Raw genomic sequence first — 16,939 nt, 5'->3', positions numbered from 1 at the left:
AATCGCTGCTCTACTAGATACAGTGAATTGGGTAAAAGATAAGTGGGTATTTTCGCTTGTAGTCAAAATGGATGTTTAAACAAAAGACACAGCCATGACTGCCACACCAACTATTTTGCCTGCAATTGTGTAAAAAATGTGAGAATACCACATAACAAATAGTAAAGCTACATCAAGCAGTGACTGGGGAGCAGCAAGTTATTTCCAAGTTACTGGAACGTATATAAATACAATTTTCTTTTTTCAGACAGGGTGTTGTGTTGCTCTGTCACCCAGGATGGAGTACAGGGGTGTGGTCCTGGCTCACTGCAACCTTAATTTCCTGGGCTCAAGTGATCCTCTGGCCTCAGTCTCCCAAGTAGCTGGGACCACAGGCACGTACCACCACGCCTGGCTAATTTTTAAGTCTTTTTGTAGAGACGGAGGTCTCCCTATCTTGTCCAGGTTGGTTTCGAACTTCTGGGCTCAAGTGATCGATCCTCCTGCCTCTGCACCTGAAATGAAAAAATTCTCTTGGCTGGCGGTGGCTCACACCTGTAATTCCAGCACTTTGGAAGGCCAAGGTGGGCGGATCACCTGAGGTCAGGAGTTTGAGACAAGTCTGGCCAACATGGCGAAACCCCTTTTCTACTAAAAATACAAAAATCAGCTGGGTGTGATGGTGTGCGCCTGTAATCCCAGCTACTCGGGAGGCTGAGGCAGGAGAATCGCTTGAACCCGGGAGGTGGAGGTTGCAGTGAGCCAAGACTGCCCCACTGCACTCCAGCCTGGGCGACAAGAGTAAAACTTCGTCCCCCACCCCTGCCCCCTCCACCGCGCAGAAAGAAAAAATTATCAAGACACTGGATTCCTCCAGACTCCATGTGTGTCCTTAGGATCCAACTATGTATCCTTACTATATTGCTGCAATTAATCTTAGGAGGCGTACAACTATACAATGAATCATATAAGTCCTTTTAGTAAATCTTCAAGCATACGGGTGGTTATGGGACTCCCTAACACATCTGTATATCAATACTTCGTTTCTTTTTATTGTTATTATTCCTCTGAATAACAACCAATTTGTTTATGTATTTGCTTGCTGAAGGACATTTAGATTGTCTTCAGGTTTGACAACTATAAACAAAACTATAAAACACGTGTCTACAGATTTTCACGTGAACATGAGCTTTCATTTCTCTAGAATGAATATCTAGAAACGACACAGTTGAGTACGTGGTAAATGTATGATTAAGATTCTACCTGTCTTCCAGAGTGGCTGCACCGTTTTGCTAAGAGATCCAGCTGTTCGCATCCTTGCCAGTACTAGTATTATCACTATGTATTTTTAAATTTTAGCTGTTCTAATATGTAATACCATGGCTTAAATTTGCATTTCCCTAACGGCTAACAATGCTGAACTCTTCTCAGGGGGATATTTGCCATCCTTGTATCCTTTCTGGTGAAATACCTATCTAAATCTACTTAAATCTTTTGCCCCTTTTTAAATTGAGTTTTGAAATTACCACTGTGTTTTCTTTTATATTCTGGATTCAAGTTCTTTTTCTGATACTGGATTTTCAAATATATTATCCCGGTGTATCGCTTCTCTTTTCATGCTCCTAACTTTTCTTTTTTTTTTTTAACAGAGCAAAGGGTTTTAATTTTGATGAAGCCCAATTTATCAAATTTCTGTTTTATACACTGTGCCTTTGGTGTCATGTCTTACGAACTCATTGCCAAACCCCAGGTCACAAAGATCTGTTTTCTTCTAAAAGTTTTATAGTTTCAGGTTTTATACTTAGATCTATGATCCATTTTGACTTAATTTTATATGAAATACAAGGTATAGGTTGAGGTTTTTATTTTTGCATGTAAATGTTGAATTGTTCATGTCTTTGTAGAAAAGAATATCCTTTTTCCATTTGAATTAGCTTTTGTATCTTTATTAAAAAGCAGCGAGGGCCGGGTGCATTGGCTCACGCTGTAATCCCAGCATTTTGGGAGGCCAAGGCGGGCGGATCACCTGAGGTCAGGAGTTCGAGACCAGCCTGGCCAACATGGCGAAACCCCGTCTCTACTAAAAATACAAAAATTAGCCGGGTGTGGTGGTACATGCCTGTAATCCCAGCTACTCGGGAGTCTGAGACAGGAGAATCGCTTGAATCCAGGAGGCGGAGGTTTCAGTGAGCTGAGATTGCACCACTGCACTCCAGCCTGGGAGACAGAGTGAGGATCAGACTCAAAAAAAAAAAAAAAAAAAAAGAAAGAAAGAAAGAAAAAAAGCAATGGGGACAACAGGAACAAACCTTGAAAACATTATGCTAAGTGAGATAAGCCAGACATAAAAGGTGAAATATTGTATGATTCTACTTATATGAGTTAACTAGAGTAGGTAGGTAAATTCAGTGAGAAAGTACAACAGAAGTTCTGGGGGGAGCCTAGAGAGAAATGGGGCCATGGGAACAGTTGGCTACCTACTTGGGTGAGTTTGGATAGCTTATGGTTGTGATCAGCAGAATAATGCCACCCCCCACCACCCAACCAAGATATTCATGTCCTAATCTCCAAAGGTAGCAGATGGAATTAAGGTTAATAATCAGTTGAACTTAAAAAAACAAATTATCTGGGTGGGTTCAATGTAATCACAAGGGTCCTTAAATGTGGAAGGATGCCGCGAAAGAGGAAGTTAGAGTAAGATGTGAGAACAACTCGACTTGTTGTCTTTGAAAATGGAAGGGGGCCACAAGCCAAGAAATGTGGGCAGACTCTAGATGCAGGAAAAGACAAGGAACAGATTCTCTCCTAAAGCCTCCACAATGGAATGCAAGTCCTGTCAACAATTTGATTTTATCCCAGTAAGACCCACATCAGACTTCTGTCTCCAGGACTGTAAATAAAAACCCTTTGTTTTAAAGTCACTACATTTGTAATTTGTTATAGGAGAAATAGAAAACTAATACAGTGGTTTTTGAGGAACTGGTCCATTTCATCGAAGCTGATGAATTTATACATGCAGAGCTATTTGTATTATCCTTTTCATGCCTGTACAGTCTACGGTGGTATCTCCTCTTTCTTTTCTAATATTGGTAATTTGTCTTCCTTTTTTTCTTTTCTAATATTGGTAATTTGTTTTCCTTTTTTTTTTCTTTTGCCAGTCTTGCTAGAGGTTTACAATTTTATTGATTTTTTTTTAAAGAACTTTGAGTTTCACTGATGTTTTTTTCTTTTTTTTTCTCCTGTTTTCTATTTCTCAGATTTTTGTTCTCTATTATTTCTTCTGTTTAATTTGGGTTTATTTTGCTCTTCATTTCTAGTTTCACAGGTGGAAGCTTAAATTATTCACTTGAGACCTTCTCTTCTAATAAAGTCAGTTAATGCATCTAAGCACATCTTTGGCTGTATCCCACCAATTTTGATATGCTGAGTTTTCATTTTGGTTTAGTTCACAATGTTTAAAGCTTTTCTTTGAGAGTTTTTAATCCATGGATTGTTTAGAAGTGTTCTTTTTACACATAAAGTTTACTATTTGGTTTATGACCCAGAATATGGTTTATCTTGGTGAATGCTACATGCGCACTTGAAAAGCACTTGAAAAGAATGTGTATTCCGCTGTCATTAGGTAGACAAATGTCAATTAGATCTACTTGGCTGACAGTGTTGTGCAGTTTTGTGTTGTTCAGTATTCTTTTTGATTTTCTATCCACTACTCTGTCAAGCACTGAGAGAGGAGTAGTAAAATATCTAACTACAATTGCAGATTTGTCTATTTCTTCTTTTACTTCTGATGGTTTTTGCTTCATATATTTTGAAGCTCTGTTGCTTGGTGCATATATAGTTAGGTCTTCTTGGTGAACTGACTGTTTTAACATTATATAATGTGCCTCTTGTTCTCTTCTCACACAACCTTTCTTAAAAGCATTTTAGGCCGGGCATGGTGGCTCATGCCTGTTATCCCAGCATTTAGGGAGGCCAAGGCAGGCAGATTACCTGAGGTCAGTAGTTTGAGACCAGTCTGGCCAACATGGTGAAACCTCATCTCTACTAAAAATACAAAAGTTAGCTGGGCTTAGTGGCGGGTACCTGTAATCCCAGCTACTTGGAAGGCTGAGGTAGGAGAATTGCTTGAACCCAGGAAGTAAAATGGTGCAACCACTGTGGAAAAGTTCAGCAATTCCTCAAAAAGTTAAATATAAAACTATCATATGACCTTGCACTTCCATCCCTAGGTATATCTGGGACAGAACCAAAAAATTTATTCATACAAAAACTTGTACATGAATGTTTATAGCAGCACTACTTACAACAGCCAGGAAATAACCCAAGTGTCCATCAGCAAATACGTGGATAAACAAAATGCAGTATAGACACACAATGGCATGTTATTTTCGGTCAGAAAAAGGAAAGCAGACTGGGTATAGTGCCTCACATCTGTAATCCCTGCACTTCAGGAGGCCGAGGCAGTGTGAGTGGAGCCTGGGCAACATAGTGAGACCCCAAATCTAAAAAAATGATTTAAAAATTAGCTGGGTGTGGTAATACATGCCTGTAGTCCCAGCTACTCGGGAAGCTGAGGCTGCAGGATCACTTGAGACTGGAAGTTCAAGGCTGCCGTGAGCCATGATCTTGCCACACAGCATTCCAGCCTGGATGACAGAGCTAGGCTCTGTATCTTAAAAATAGATAGATAGATAGACAGATAGATAGATAGATAGACAGACAGATAGATAGATAAAATAAGGAATGCAGTACTGATTCATACTATGACATGGATGAACCATGAAAATATCATGGTAAATGAAAAGAAGCCAGAGCCCAAAGGCCACATGTTGTATAATCCCATCTACACGAAACGTCCAGAATAGGTAAATCCACGGCCAGAAGTATACTTGTTGCCAGAGGATGGAAAAGGGGAAGAAATGGGAGAGACTGCTAAAGGTATGGGGTTTCTTTTTGGAGTGATGAAAATGATAGTGGCGGCCAGGCGTGGTGACTCACGCCTGTAATCCCAACACTTTGCTAGGCCAAGGCGTGTGGATCACCTGAGATCAGGAGTTCAAGAGCAGCCTGACCAACATGGTAAAACTCCGTCTCTACTAAAAATACAAAAATTAGCCGGAAATGGTGGTGCATGCCTGTAATCCCAGCTACTTGGGAGGCTGAGGCGAGAGAATCACTTGAACCCGGTAGACAGAGGTTGCAGTGAGCTAAGACTGCGCCACTGCACTCCAGCCTGGGCAATAGAGTGAGACCCCATCTCAAAAAAAGAAAAAGAAAACAAAAAAGACAAAGAAAAAAATAGTGGTGATGATGGTTGCACAACATCATTATGAATGCAGTTAAAAAAATTAAATTGTACATTTTAAAATAGTAAATATTGTTATGTGAATTATATTTCAAAGAAAAAAAAGTTTTGGACCAGCCTGAGCAATACAGTGAAACGCCATCTCTACGAAAATACAAAAAGTTAGCAGGGTGTGGTGATGGGCGCCTGTAGTCCCAGCTACTCAGGAGGCTGAGGCAGTAGAACTGCTTGAACCTGGGAGGCGGAGGTTGCAGTGAGCCGAGATCGCATCACTGCACTCTAGCCTGGGTGACAGAGCAAGACTCCGTCTCAAAAAAAAAAAAAAAAAAAAAAAAGGTGGTTACTTCAATGGAGGGAGCACATACTTTCACTCAGTTCATACAATCATGTTGAATTTTTAAAACCATGTGTAAGTTATTATAACTTAAAAACTCCTACGTATGCCATTTGCCATGGCTGCCAGAGCTATTCTTCTCTGAGAACGCCCCCACTGTTGAGGTGTGGATAATAGTCACGACTGTCCCACCTAACTCTGTGCCATGGCCACAGATGACTGATCCCTGAGTGAATGGATTCTTGACTCCATGTTGTGTCAATCAGATTTTCTATGCCTGAAAATAAAGATGCTAGCTAGCGTGGGTTGGAACTGAGAACAAGTAAATTTGGGAGACATGGAGTAGAGAAAGAGAAAGTGTGCAGAGATGAATGTAGCCCAAGAGAGAAATACTGAGTTGCTTGGATTCCTGCTAGCTTTCCAGTTCCTGATTCCACTCAGTCTCTTCGAATACCCAACCACTCTCCCTGCTGTTGGGTTTTATAGCCTTAATATAAATTAACTTTTTTCAGTGGCCTACCAAGGACAGAGTGGTAGGAGAGGTCCAAGGTGGGTACAGACAATAAGGGCATGGATTGTCTGCTTAGATTCATGGTGATAATAAAAAGCAGACCAACTAACTTTTAGTTCATTTTATTATTGCTTTAAATTCTCTAAAACGCTAGTGATAAAATAGTCTGCTCTATCCCCCTCCACCCAACACTGCTCTTTTTTGCCTGAGCTAGTCTAGTTCTGTTAGATACAACCAAAGAACCTTAAACATAATCAGAATAATGATCTTGGTCTAACCAATAATTGAAGGCAAAACAGCTAAAGAGGCTGGGCACAGTGGCTCACACCTGTTATCACAGCACTTTGGGAGGCCAAGGGGGCAGGGGAGGGATGGATCATTTGAGGCCAGGAGTTGGAGACCAGCCTGGCCAACATGGCAAAATCCTGTCTTCTACTAAAAATACAAAAATTAGCCGGGCATGGTGGTGCACACTTGTAATCCCAGCTACTCGAGAGGCTGAGGCATGAGAATGGCTTGAACTCAGGAGGCGGAGGTTGCAGTGAGCCAAGATTGCGCCACTACACTCCAGCCTGGGAAACAGAGCAAGACTCTGACTCCAAAAAAAACAAGAAAAGAAAAATTTTGAGATTCACGATCTCACTAGCCACTTCAATTAACAACATTTCTGATTAATCAGTCTTTCCACTGCTTTTGTTCAACAAGTGTCCACTGAGCACTCTCATCGTACAAGGCATATTCTAGGAAATTAGAATACAGTGGTGAGTAATGCAGATACAGGCCCGAATTCGCAGGGTCAAAATCCAGCAAAGGAACTTCTGAAATAAGGAATTTCAACAATGCGCTTTACACACTATTTTTCAAAGACATGTATAATAGGATCCTGCAGTACCGTGGAGCAGGGGCACCCTACTTTGGTACCTAACTTAGGTTCCCAAAGGAAAAGTAAGACTTAGCCAGAGCCGGCCGGGCACGGTGGCTCAAACCTGTAATCCCAGCACTTTGGGAGGCCGAGACGGGCGGATCACGAGGTCAGGAGATCGAGACTATCCTGGCTAATACGGTGAAACCCCGTCTCTACTAAAAAATACAAAAAAACCAGCCGGGCGAGGTGGCGGGCGCCTGTAGTCCCAGCTACTCAGGAGGCTGAGGCAGGAGAATGGCGTAAACCCGGGAGGCGGAGCTTGCAGTGAGCTGAGATCCGGCCACTGCACTCCAGCCTGGGCAACAGAGCAAGACTCCGTCTCCAAATAAAAAAAAAAAAAAAAAAAAAAAAAAAAAAAAAAGACTTAGCCAGAAAAGTGGACATGGGATCGGAGGGGGAATCAGGCACAAAAAATAGCAGATCTAAAAGGCCTCGACACAGGTTCAAAATCAAAGAACTGAAAGAAGGTTCAGTGCAGCTGGGATGGAGAGTATGAGGAGGGGGCACGCAGTGATAAAGTCTGAGAGCAAGGCAAGGGTGGAGATAACAAGGGCCTCATAAACCACTTTATTTATTTATTTATTTTTTTGAGACGGAGTCTCGCTCTGTCGCCCAGGCTGGAGTGCAGTGGCGCAATCTCGGCTCACTGCAAGCTCCGCCTCCCGGGTTCACGCCATTCTCCTGCCTCAGCCTCCCGAGTAGCTGGGACTACAGGCGCCCGCCACTGCGCCTGGCTAATTTTTTCTATTTTTAGTAGAGACGGGGTTTCACCATGGTCTGGATCTCCTGACCTTGTGATCCGCCCGCCTCGGCCTCCCAAAGTGCTGGGATTACAGGCGTGAGCCATCGCGCCCGGCCATAAACCACTTTAAAAGGCCTGGATCAGATAGTACGGGTAACAAGAAGTCACTGAAGGACTTGGTTCCAGTGTGGAAGGTGGAAGAGAAGCAAGACTGGAGGCAAGAAACCAGTTAGAGGGCTGCTCCAGCATCCAGGAGAGAGACTACAATGGCCTTAATTATGACAGTAGCATTGGAGATGAGGGTCTGGGCCGGGCACGGTGGCTCACGCCTGTAATCCCAGCACTTTGGGAGGCTGAGGTGGGCGGATCACTAGGTCAGGAGTTCAAGACCAGCCTGGTCAACATGGTGTAACCATCTTTACTAAAAATACAAAAATTAGCTGGGCATGGGGGCATGCACCTGCAATCCCAGCTACTCGGGAGGCTGAAGCAGGAGAATCGCTTGAACCCAGGAGGCAAAGGCTGCAGTGAGCCAAGATTGTAACACTGCACCCTAGCCTGGGCGACAGAGCGAGACTCAGTCTCCAAAAAAAAGAAAAAAAAAAAAAGAAAAAGAAAATTAGCTGGGCATGGTGGCAGGCGCTTGTAATCCCAGCTACTCCGGAGGCTGAGGCAGAATTGCTTGAACCTGGGAGGCGGAGGTTGCAGTGAGCCGAGATCACACTGTTGCACTCCAGCCTGGATGACAAGAACGAAACTCCATCTCACACACACACACACACACACACACACACACACACACCCCTAGAATAGATAAGACACAGTGACCAAATTCAGATCCTGAAAGAGAGTGATTAGCTGGTTATCCAAAATAACTAGCATCACGTGCTAAAAAGTGGTGTATTCTGGATGAGCACCGTACATAGAACTTCCTGATGTTAGGAATTTCTAGATCTGTGCTAATACAATACCCCCTATCCACATGTAGCTACTGAGCACTCGAAATGAGGTAACACCTAGGAGCTGAATTTTTAATTTTGTGTAATTATTAATTAATTTACGTTTAAATAGCCACACATGGCTACTGCCCTGGACAGCACACTCTAGATTACTGTGACATCTAACTTAAAACATATGACAGGGTTAGTAAGTTTATACAACACTATATGACAAGGACAATAAGAAAGAGAAAAACTCAGGCTGCCGGGCACAGCGGCTCACGCCTGTAACCCTAGCACTTTGAGAAGTGCAGGCGGATCACGAGGTCAAGAGATCGAGACCATCCTGGCCAACATTGTGAAACCCTGTCTCTTCTAAAAATACAAAAATGAGCCGGGCGTGGTGGTGCGTGCCTGTAATCCCAGCTACTCAGGAGGCTGAGGCAGGAGAAACGCTTGAACCCGGGAGGTGGAGGCTGCAGTGAGCCGAGATTGTGCTACTGCACTCCAGTCTGGGAAACAGTGCGAGACTGTCTCAAAAAAAAAGAAAAAAAAAAAAAAGAAAAAGAAATGCATATTTCAAAATAAAACACACAATCAAACTTAACTTTTCAGTTTAAAAAAACTGTCTAAATATATGCAGAGAAAATAAACTACACAACCACGAACCAGTGGTTATCTTGAAGATGAAGGATCTTTAAAGATCTTTCCTTTTCTGCTATATGTTACTGAACTGTTTTTTTTCTTTTTGTACAATACATATGCATTACCTATTTGGGTGGAAAACAATTTCCTATCAAACCAAAAAGTGCCTGTACATTATCACACAAACATACTTGTAATGCTGTTATGATAAAGATATGCAATATAATCACAGTGATAGCTTCTACAAACACATTATGATTTTTCTGTAAGACACAACATACATGGGAACAAGACATTCTGGGGAGAAGCATATCAACAAACTTCAAGTTCCCACAACAATCCATAGAATTTACAAAATACTCTAAAGCTATTATTTTATATCTAAGTTATATCCTTCCTGTACTATGATGAGATGTGTCCCTTAGGATCATACACTTAGGAGACAAAACTTGACACAAATACATTCAAATCTCTATCAAATATGAAATCATCTCATTTATCCAGCAAAATCAGAGTATAGGGTATTTCTCATAAACAAACTTTCTAATATTAGTAACTGAAATTTAACCCTTTAAGCACCGAACCTTTTTACTTTGGAAGGATTTTTCCTAAAAAGTATCTATGCATCTGCACCCTCTTAAACCAATGCTACAATTGAATCTTCACTTGACATCTTGGGGCCATTATGTTGAGCATCGATTATCAGTTCTAGGATTATTATGAAGATAAATTACTAGGATTTAGTGGAGAAATACATGCCCCTTCCTCAAAGCACCCTTGACTGCTATATAGTGAATTCGCCTTTTTTTGTTTGTTTTTTGAAGTATGAAGGTAGTTTTAAATTTCTTCATCAGGCTGTCAGTGTTCACTGCCTAAGTCCGGACGTCTATCCAGGCTTTCTTCTAACGTAATGCCTTTAGTTTCAGCCTAGGAAGCCAGATACCTAAACTAATTAAAATTATAGGTAAATTAATAAGGACTTCCTAAGCACAAGAGGCCCTCCTATAAGAAATACCATACATTGTTTGCCGTCGGTTTTGGCTGCTGAGGATGATTTAGCTTCCTATTGCCTTTTCTCCCTAGTACCCCAAGATGTTTTTTCAATAAGCTAAGGCCGCTCTACAACTCTAAGTTAACTCCAGACAAGTCAGGTGTTGCCATCTACAGTGATTTCTAGTTGGGTCTGACTCCACCACTCATTACGTGCAAAAAGACACTGGGGAATGGAACGGTTGTCAAAATGCCCAGTTACCGATAACAAATATAAATTTTTCTTTGTATACTCTTCGCAGTAAAGTAGCAACAGCAATCGCAACCAAAATTTATTAAGCTCGCCTGCAGCGTTCTCAGCCCCACGTACAAACTCAAGTAGCTCAGTATTTCTTGCTGGCTCTGGCACAGGAGCAGATCCAGACTAGATGGATTCTAAAGTAATCCCAACAGGAAAATTAAGCTATGAACATTAAATCTTATCTCTGAGAGAGAGAATGAGGGTAACATAGGAGTTAGAACCAACTTCTGTGCAAGTGAGCACTCCCCGACGCACCGGAAGTTTTGAAATATCCTGCGGGCTTCCCACAGGCAAAGAGGTTTCCCTCCCCGCGGCTCTGCGGGCCCTCCCCAGGGTTCGAGGACCTCCCCGAGTTTGTTGCGCCCGGGGCCCTGACCCTGCCACAGGCTGGGAGCGAGACCGTCAATCACAGCCCGCGCCCCACGACTTCACCTTGGCGGCTCGCGAGCTGCGACTCGGGCAGGTGGGAGGTACCTGCGGCCCGACTCCTTCCCCTACCTGCTGCGACCGGGGAAGAGGCTGTCCCAGCTGAGGCCGGTGCAGGCCCCAGGGCGCCGTCTCGGGCCGCGCGAACCCTCGAGGTGGTACCGCGTGGGGGCCGCGCGGCGGGGCCCGGCCCCGGGTCTCGGCAAACTCGGCTGCCCGCCCGGCCCGCCCCCCGGCGCCGCCACTCACCGAAGAAGCCCTGCACGATTCCCAGCGGGTGGCTGAGCCAATCCTCCCCACACGGCATCTCGCCAGGGGCCGGGGCCGGGGCCGGGGCCGGCGTGGACCGGGCGGAGGCGATCCGCGGGCAGAGTGCGGCCGGGCGGCCGGCGCCCAGCTCCTCTTCGGCGGCTCGGCCGCTCCTCGCTCGCGCCCTCCCACGCACAGCGAGCGGCGGGGCGCGGGCCTCCCGCGCCTCAGGGAGCGGTGGCTGCGGTGGGGCCGCCGAGGAGCTGCTGGCGACGGGCAGGCGGGCGCGTACGGGCCCCTAGCCTTCACTTCGCACAATGGCGGGAAACAGCCGCCGCCGACCGCGCTGCCTGCGACCTGGGTGGAGCTCGCGCGGGGAGGGGCGGCGGGAGCGCGCGGCGCGGCGCGGCTCTGCGGGGCGAGGAGGAGGGGCGGGCCGGGGCGGCGGCGGCGCCGCCGCCATCTTGGAGACGGGCAAAAGGAAGGGCACGCAGCGCCGCTGGAGGCTGCGCAGCGCGGGCCCGGCGTTGTGTTCCAAGGGCGGCGCGTTGTCGTTTGTCCCCATGTGCCGGCGTGAAGCGGGAGCTCCCATAGTGGGCTTGTAAGAGCGCAAAGCGAGTCTTTGCACAACCGCTGAAAAGCATAAGCTCAGAGACCTCAGAGTCATCTCTGGGCAAAATTAGTGGGCGAAATCGCCTTGGAAATCCGCCCGCCTCCTCTTTGTGCTTTTTTCTTTTTTTTTGCTGATGGCAGCTCTTTTATCTGGGCCCCCCGCCCGAAACCCTGAGTGGTGACTTTCCCTCAGCTGCACAAGGTCTCCCTGAGGAAGGTGCACATTTAGAGAAGGGGAACCTCAGGGGACCCCGCGCTCCCTCTGCAGTCGCCTCAGACCCTGTGGCTCAGGGACGGTTCCTTACCGAGGGGCGGGGGCTCTAAACGCGCCGGGCCCGGCCTGCGCCTTGGCTGCGAACACCGGGTCGGCCTCTGTCTGGAAGCTGGCAGCCGCCGTCAGGGAGCGGGGCGAGGCGCCTGCACTGCGCGCCGCGGGGATACCCTGGAGAAGGAAGCTACGAAGACCGACTATAGCAGCTTTTTGGGAAAATACCCAAGTTCAAGAGTGAAACTGTGGGAGTCGCTCTGAACCTCTTCTAGTTCAGGAGGCTGTCCGATTAAAAAAAAAAAAAAAAAAAAAAAGAAACTGTGTTTCCTCTGGACCTGGAATGTACCTGAGAAAACCCCAGGCCCATCAGATATATCTACTCAATGAAAAAAGAGCATGGTAACGGGAGGGGAATGACCTGAATGCAATCTACAATTGAGGAGCTGAAGGAAAGGAACGGAACCCGCGTCTCAAGTCCTCCTTGAGAAATCCTTCTACCTTTCTAGGTTCTCCGCTGGAGCCCTTATCACAAAGCACGGATTGGCAAGAGAAAAATTTAGTAACATGTACATCTTATATGGGCAAAACTCAAGGAAGAGTAACTGGAAGAGGTGGCTTAGAATGGGGGATTACGGGCCGGGCGCGGTGGCTCAAGCCTGTAATCCCAGCACTTTGGGAGGCCGAGACGGGTGGATCACGAGGTCAGGAGATCGAGACCATCCTGGCTAACACGGTGAAACCCCGTCTCTACTAAAAATACAAAAAAAATAAGCCGGGCGAGGTGGCGGGCGCCTGTAGTCCCAGCTGCTCGGGAGGCTGAGGCAGGAGAATTGCGCGAACCCGGGAGGCGGAGCTTGCAGTGAGCGGAGATCTGGCCACTGCACTCCAGCCTGGGCGACAGAGCGAGACTCCGTCTCAAAAAAAAAAAAAAAAAAAAAAGAATGGGGGATTACGTAGCATTTACAATGAAGAACAACAACTTTGTGGAGAAATGACGAAAGCAGTTTGAGGTTTCCAAAAGCAGCAGAGTGGGAAGGTAGAAATATGAGAAACTAATGATAGTGACAGGTAGTGAGTGAAATGTGTTACATAGGTTCTTCTAGTGCCATCTCTGGCTGATAAGGGTCTAAAGTTGTCTCTGGTGATTAACTTTTGTCCCTGGTAGAGAGAGATGAGGTGGGACACTTTTGAAAATGTCCTGCTTTTAGGCACTAGTGGAAGGGTAGGGAGCTTGTTTTGTACAGATGCTCCTCTGCTTATTCTCCTTATGATGGAGTTACATCCCAATAAACCCATTGTAAATTGAAAATGTCATTAGTTGAGGCCCAGCGCGGTGGCTCACGCCTGTAATCCCAACAGTTTGGGAGGCCAAGGCGGGCAGATTACGAGGCCAAGAAATGGAGACCATCCTGGCCAACATGGTGAAACCCCATCCCTACTAAAAATACAAAAATTAGCTGGGCGTGGTGGCACGCGCCTGTGGTCCCAGCCACTCTGGAGGCTGAGGCTGGAGAACCACTTCAACCCAGGAGGCGGAGGTTGCAGTGAGCCGAGATCACGCCACTACACTCCGGCCTGGCGACAGAGCGAGAATGCGTCTCAAAAGAAAAAAAAGAAAAAAGAAAATATTATTAGTTGAAAATGTGTTTAATACACGGAACCTATCAAACATCAGTAGGCTACTGCAAACATGCTCAGAATATTTACATTAGCCTACAGTTGGGCAAAAGCATCTAACACGAAGCCCGTTTTATAATAAAATGTTGTATATCTCATGCAATTTATTGAATACTGTACTGAAAGTTAAAAACAGAATGGCTGTATGGGTAATTGAAGTATGGTTTCTACTGAATGCATGTTGTTTTCACACCATCATAAAGTCAAAAAATCTTGTCAAACCATCGTTAAGTTGGGGACTGTCTGGATCTGCTTTTCAATTACCAAGATAATACTACTATAATTAAATTAATAATATTAAAATAATCCTTATGCCAAAGTGGCACATTTTGGAGTGACATTCTGGTTGACTTCAGGGCAAAAAACGAGTAGTTTGTATTTCTTAGTGTAAGGTAATTAATTGATACACTAAATTGTACATCTGGTTCTTGTGAGTTTGGGTAAGTTGAGAAAACTTGAGTTTCAAATCCAGGACATTACCACCATTCCATTCATTCATTTAGGGGACAGGGTTGCCAAGACCCTGGCATCAAATGGGGAAATCCCATATTTTTGCTTCATGGCCGGTAACAGGCAAATTAAATGTATGATATGGAAATGTCTGCTCTTAAATCATTGTAAATTCAAATTTACTTTATCTGAATTGCAGTTTGATACCAACTCAGCAGTGGCTAGTATAAGGGAGGAAAAATATCTTTTCCATCTGCCCTTCTAGATTCTACGGTGGACCCCTGTAAAAAAAAAAGATAGATTAGCAAGAGAAAAATATGCACTTTATTTCATGTACGTTTTACAAGAAATGGGAGCCTTCATAAGGAAATTAAGATCCAAAGAAGCAGTTAAAACCAAGTGTTTTTATGCTAGGTTTGATGAAGAGAGTCATGGAAGAATGTGAGCGAAGTCCGGCAAACTAGGGGAAATTTAGCAAGGCCTGTGTGTTAGATTCCTTTCTGTGTCCCTTCATCTTTAAGATAGGATGCTCCTGTCCTCCAGGAGGAGGGAGGGCAGCTCTCATGTCAGAGTCTTATAATCTGCTTCAGGGGAAGGCCAGGGAGCCTTTCCCGCACGTCCTGTTTCTCAAATTCCTTCAGCTTAAAATATTTAATATGCCAAGATGCCATATTTTGGGGTAGCAAGTGGTGAATCCCATCTCTGTGAATACTTCAACTTTTGGTTTCTTCTTTGGCAGCGTATTTAGTGATTTATTTTTTTAAAAATTGCTCGGATTTTACTTAAGGAGACACTGTGATCCTTCTGAAATGTAATTATTTTATAATGCGAATAACCCTCCAATTTTTCTGTGGCAAGATGTTTTGCTACTAAGTAGTTACGGAGCTGGGGGAGGTGGTGTGCACTTGTAGTCTCAGATACTTGGGAGACTGAGGTGGGAGGATCACTTGAGCCCAGGAGTTCGAGGTTATAGTGAACTATGATCGCGCTACTGCACTCTCGCCTGGGAGATAGAGGAACACCCCATTTCTAAAAATAATAACAATGACAATAATAATGATAAGTAGTTATGAAAATGTAAAAGGCCAGGGGAGGGTTCATGAAGATCTGTCTCTATGGCAAGATTTCTTTTTTCCCACTATCAGTAACCACACTTCTGCCCCGACCCAAGCCTGTTTTTTTTTTTTTTTTTTTTTTTTTTTTGAGACGAAGTCTCACTCTGTCGCCCAGGCTGGAGTGCAGTGGCGCGATCTCGGCTCACTGCAAGCTCCGCCTCCCGGGTTCACACCATTCTCCTGCCTCAGCCTCCCCTGTAGCTGGGACCACAGGTGCCTGCCACCACGCCCGGCTAATTTTTTTTTGTATTTTTAGTAGAGACGGGGTTTCACCGTGTTAGCCAGGATGGTCTCAATCTCCTGACCTTGTGATCCGCCCGTCTCGGCCTCCCAAAGTGCTGGGATTACAGGCGTGAGCCACTGCGCCCGGCCCCGAGCCTGTATTTTTAAGGAGGGCATTAAGTAACTCTGTCTATAGAAAATTACTGAGAGAGTGTCTGGGCACGGTGGCTCACACCTGTAATCCCAGCACTTTAGGAGGTCGAGGCGGGTGGATCACGAGGTCAGGAGATAGAGACCATCCTGGCTAATACAGTGAAAACCCGTCTCCACTAAAAAAAAGTACAAAAATTAGCCGAGCGTGGTGGCACGTGCTGGTAGTCCCAGCTGGGAGAATCGCTGGAACCCGGGGGGTGGAGGCTGCAGTGAGCCGAGATTGCCCCACTGCACTCCAGCCTGGGCAACAGAGTGAGACTGGGTCTCAAAAACAAACAAAAAATTACTGAGAGAGCACTGGAAATACTGGGGTGAAAAAAGAGATTCCATCTCTGCCCTCGTGGAACATACAGCCTAGTAGAAGACTTATTAGTAATTACTCACAATAGGTGCTAGGCAAGAATAGGTGAAGATTTATAAGAGGAATAAACAGAAGTGTACCTGTTCTAGTGAGTGAATGCTAAGGGTTGAATGTGTGCCCCAGAGTTTGTGTGTTGGAAACTTAATCCCCAATGCAACAGTGTTGAGAGGTAGGACCTTTATGGGGCAGGGCCCTTATGAAGGGATTAATGTCACTATTGCAGGAGTGGGTTGGTTATAAAAGTGAGTTTGGCTCTTTCTTCCGATGTGTGTGCAGGCACGCACACACGCACGCATACACACACACATACGCGCATGCTCTTGCTTATGCTCTCTTTCACCTTCTCTCACCCTCTTTCCCTTTGCTTTATGATGATGCAGCAAGAAAGCCCTTGTCAGATGCCAGCACCTTGATATTGAACTTGCCAGCCTCCAGAACTGTAAGAAATACATTTATTTATTTATTTATTTATTTATTTATTTATTTATTATATCCTTTTTTGAGAGGGAGTTTTGCTCTTGTTGCCCAGGCTGGAGTGCAATGGCGTGATCTCGGCTCACCGCAACCTCCGCCTCCCAGGTTCAAGCGATTCTCCTGCCTCAGCCTCCGGAGTAGCTGGGATTATAGGCATGTGCCACCACGGCTGGCTAATTTTGTGTTTTCAGTAGAGATGGGG

General features: G+C 45.2%; 1 protein-coding gene across 3 annotated transcripts in view; it reads right to left on the bottom strand.

Moving 5' to 3' along the window:
• The window catches only part of MCMBP (minichromosome maintenance complex binding protein), a 45,176-nt gene extending 33,472 nt beyond the window's left edge, over nt 1-11,704 (bottom strand). For 2 of the 3 annotated variants that reach the window (XM_009215486.3, XM_003904334.4), the window contains exon 1: nt 11,346-11,704. In XM_009215486.3, the coding sequence (XP_009213750.1) occupies nt 11,346-11,403 (58 nt within the window). In that variant the 5' untranslated portion in view covers nt 11,404-11,704. The remainder of the gene's footprint in view (nt 1-11,345) is intronic. The other variant, XM_021943745.2, reaches the window with a different exon arrangement.
• Between the last annotated feature and the right edge of the window lie 5,235 nt (nt 11,705-16,939).

This window comes from Papio anubis, chromosome 11 (assembly GCF_008728515.1).
Source record: "Papio anubis isolate 15944 chromosome 11, Panubis1.0, whole genome shotgun sequence".
NCBI lineage: Eukaryota > Metazoa > Chordata > Mammalia > Primates > Cercopithecidae > Papio > Papio anubis.
Note: the sequence above shows the minus strand (reverse complement) of the source record. Positions and strands in the feature narration are given on the sequence as shown.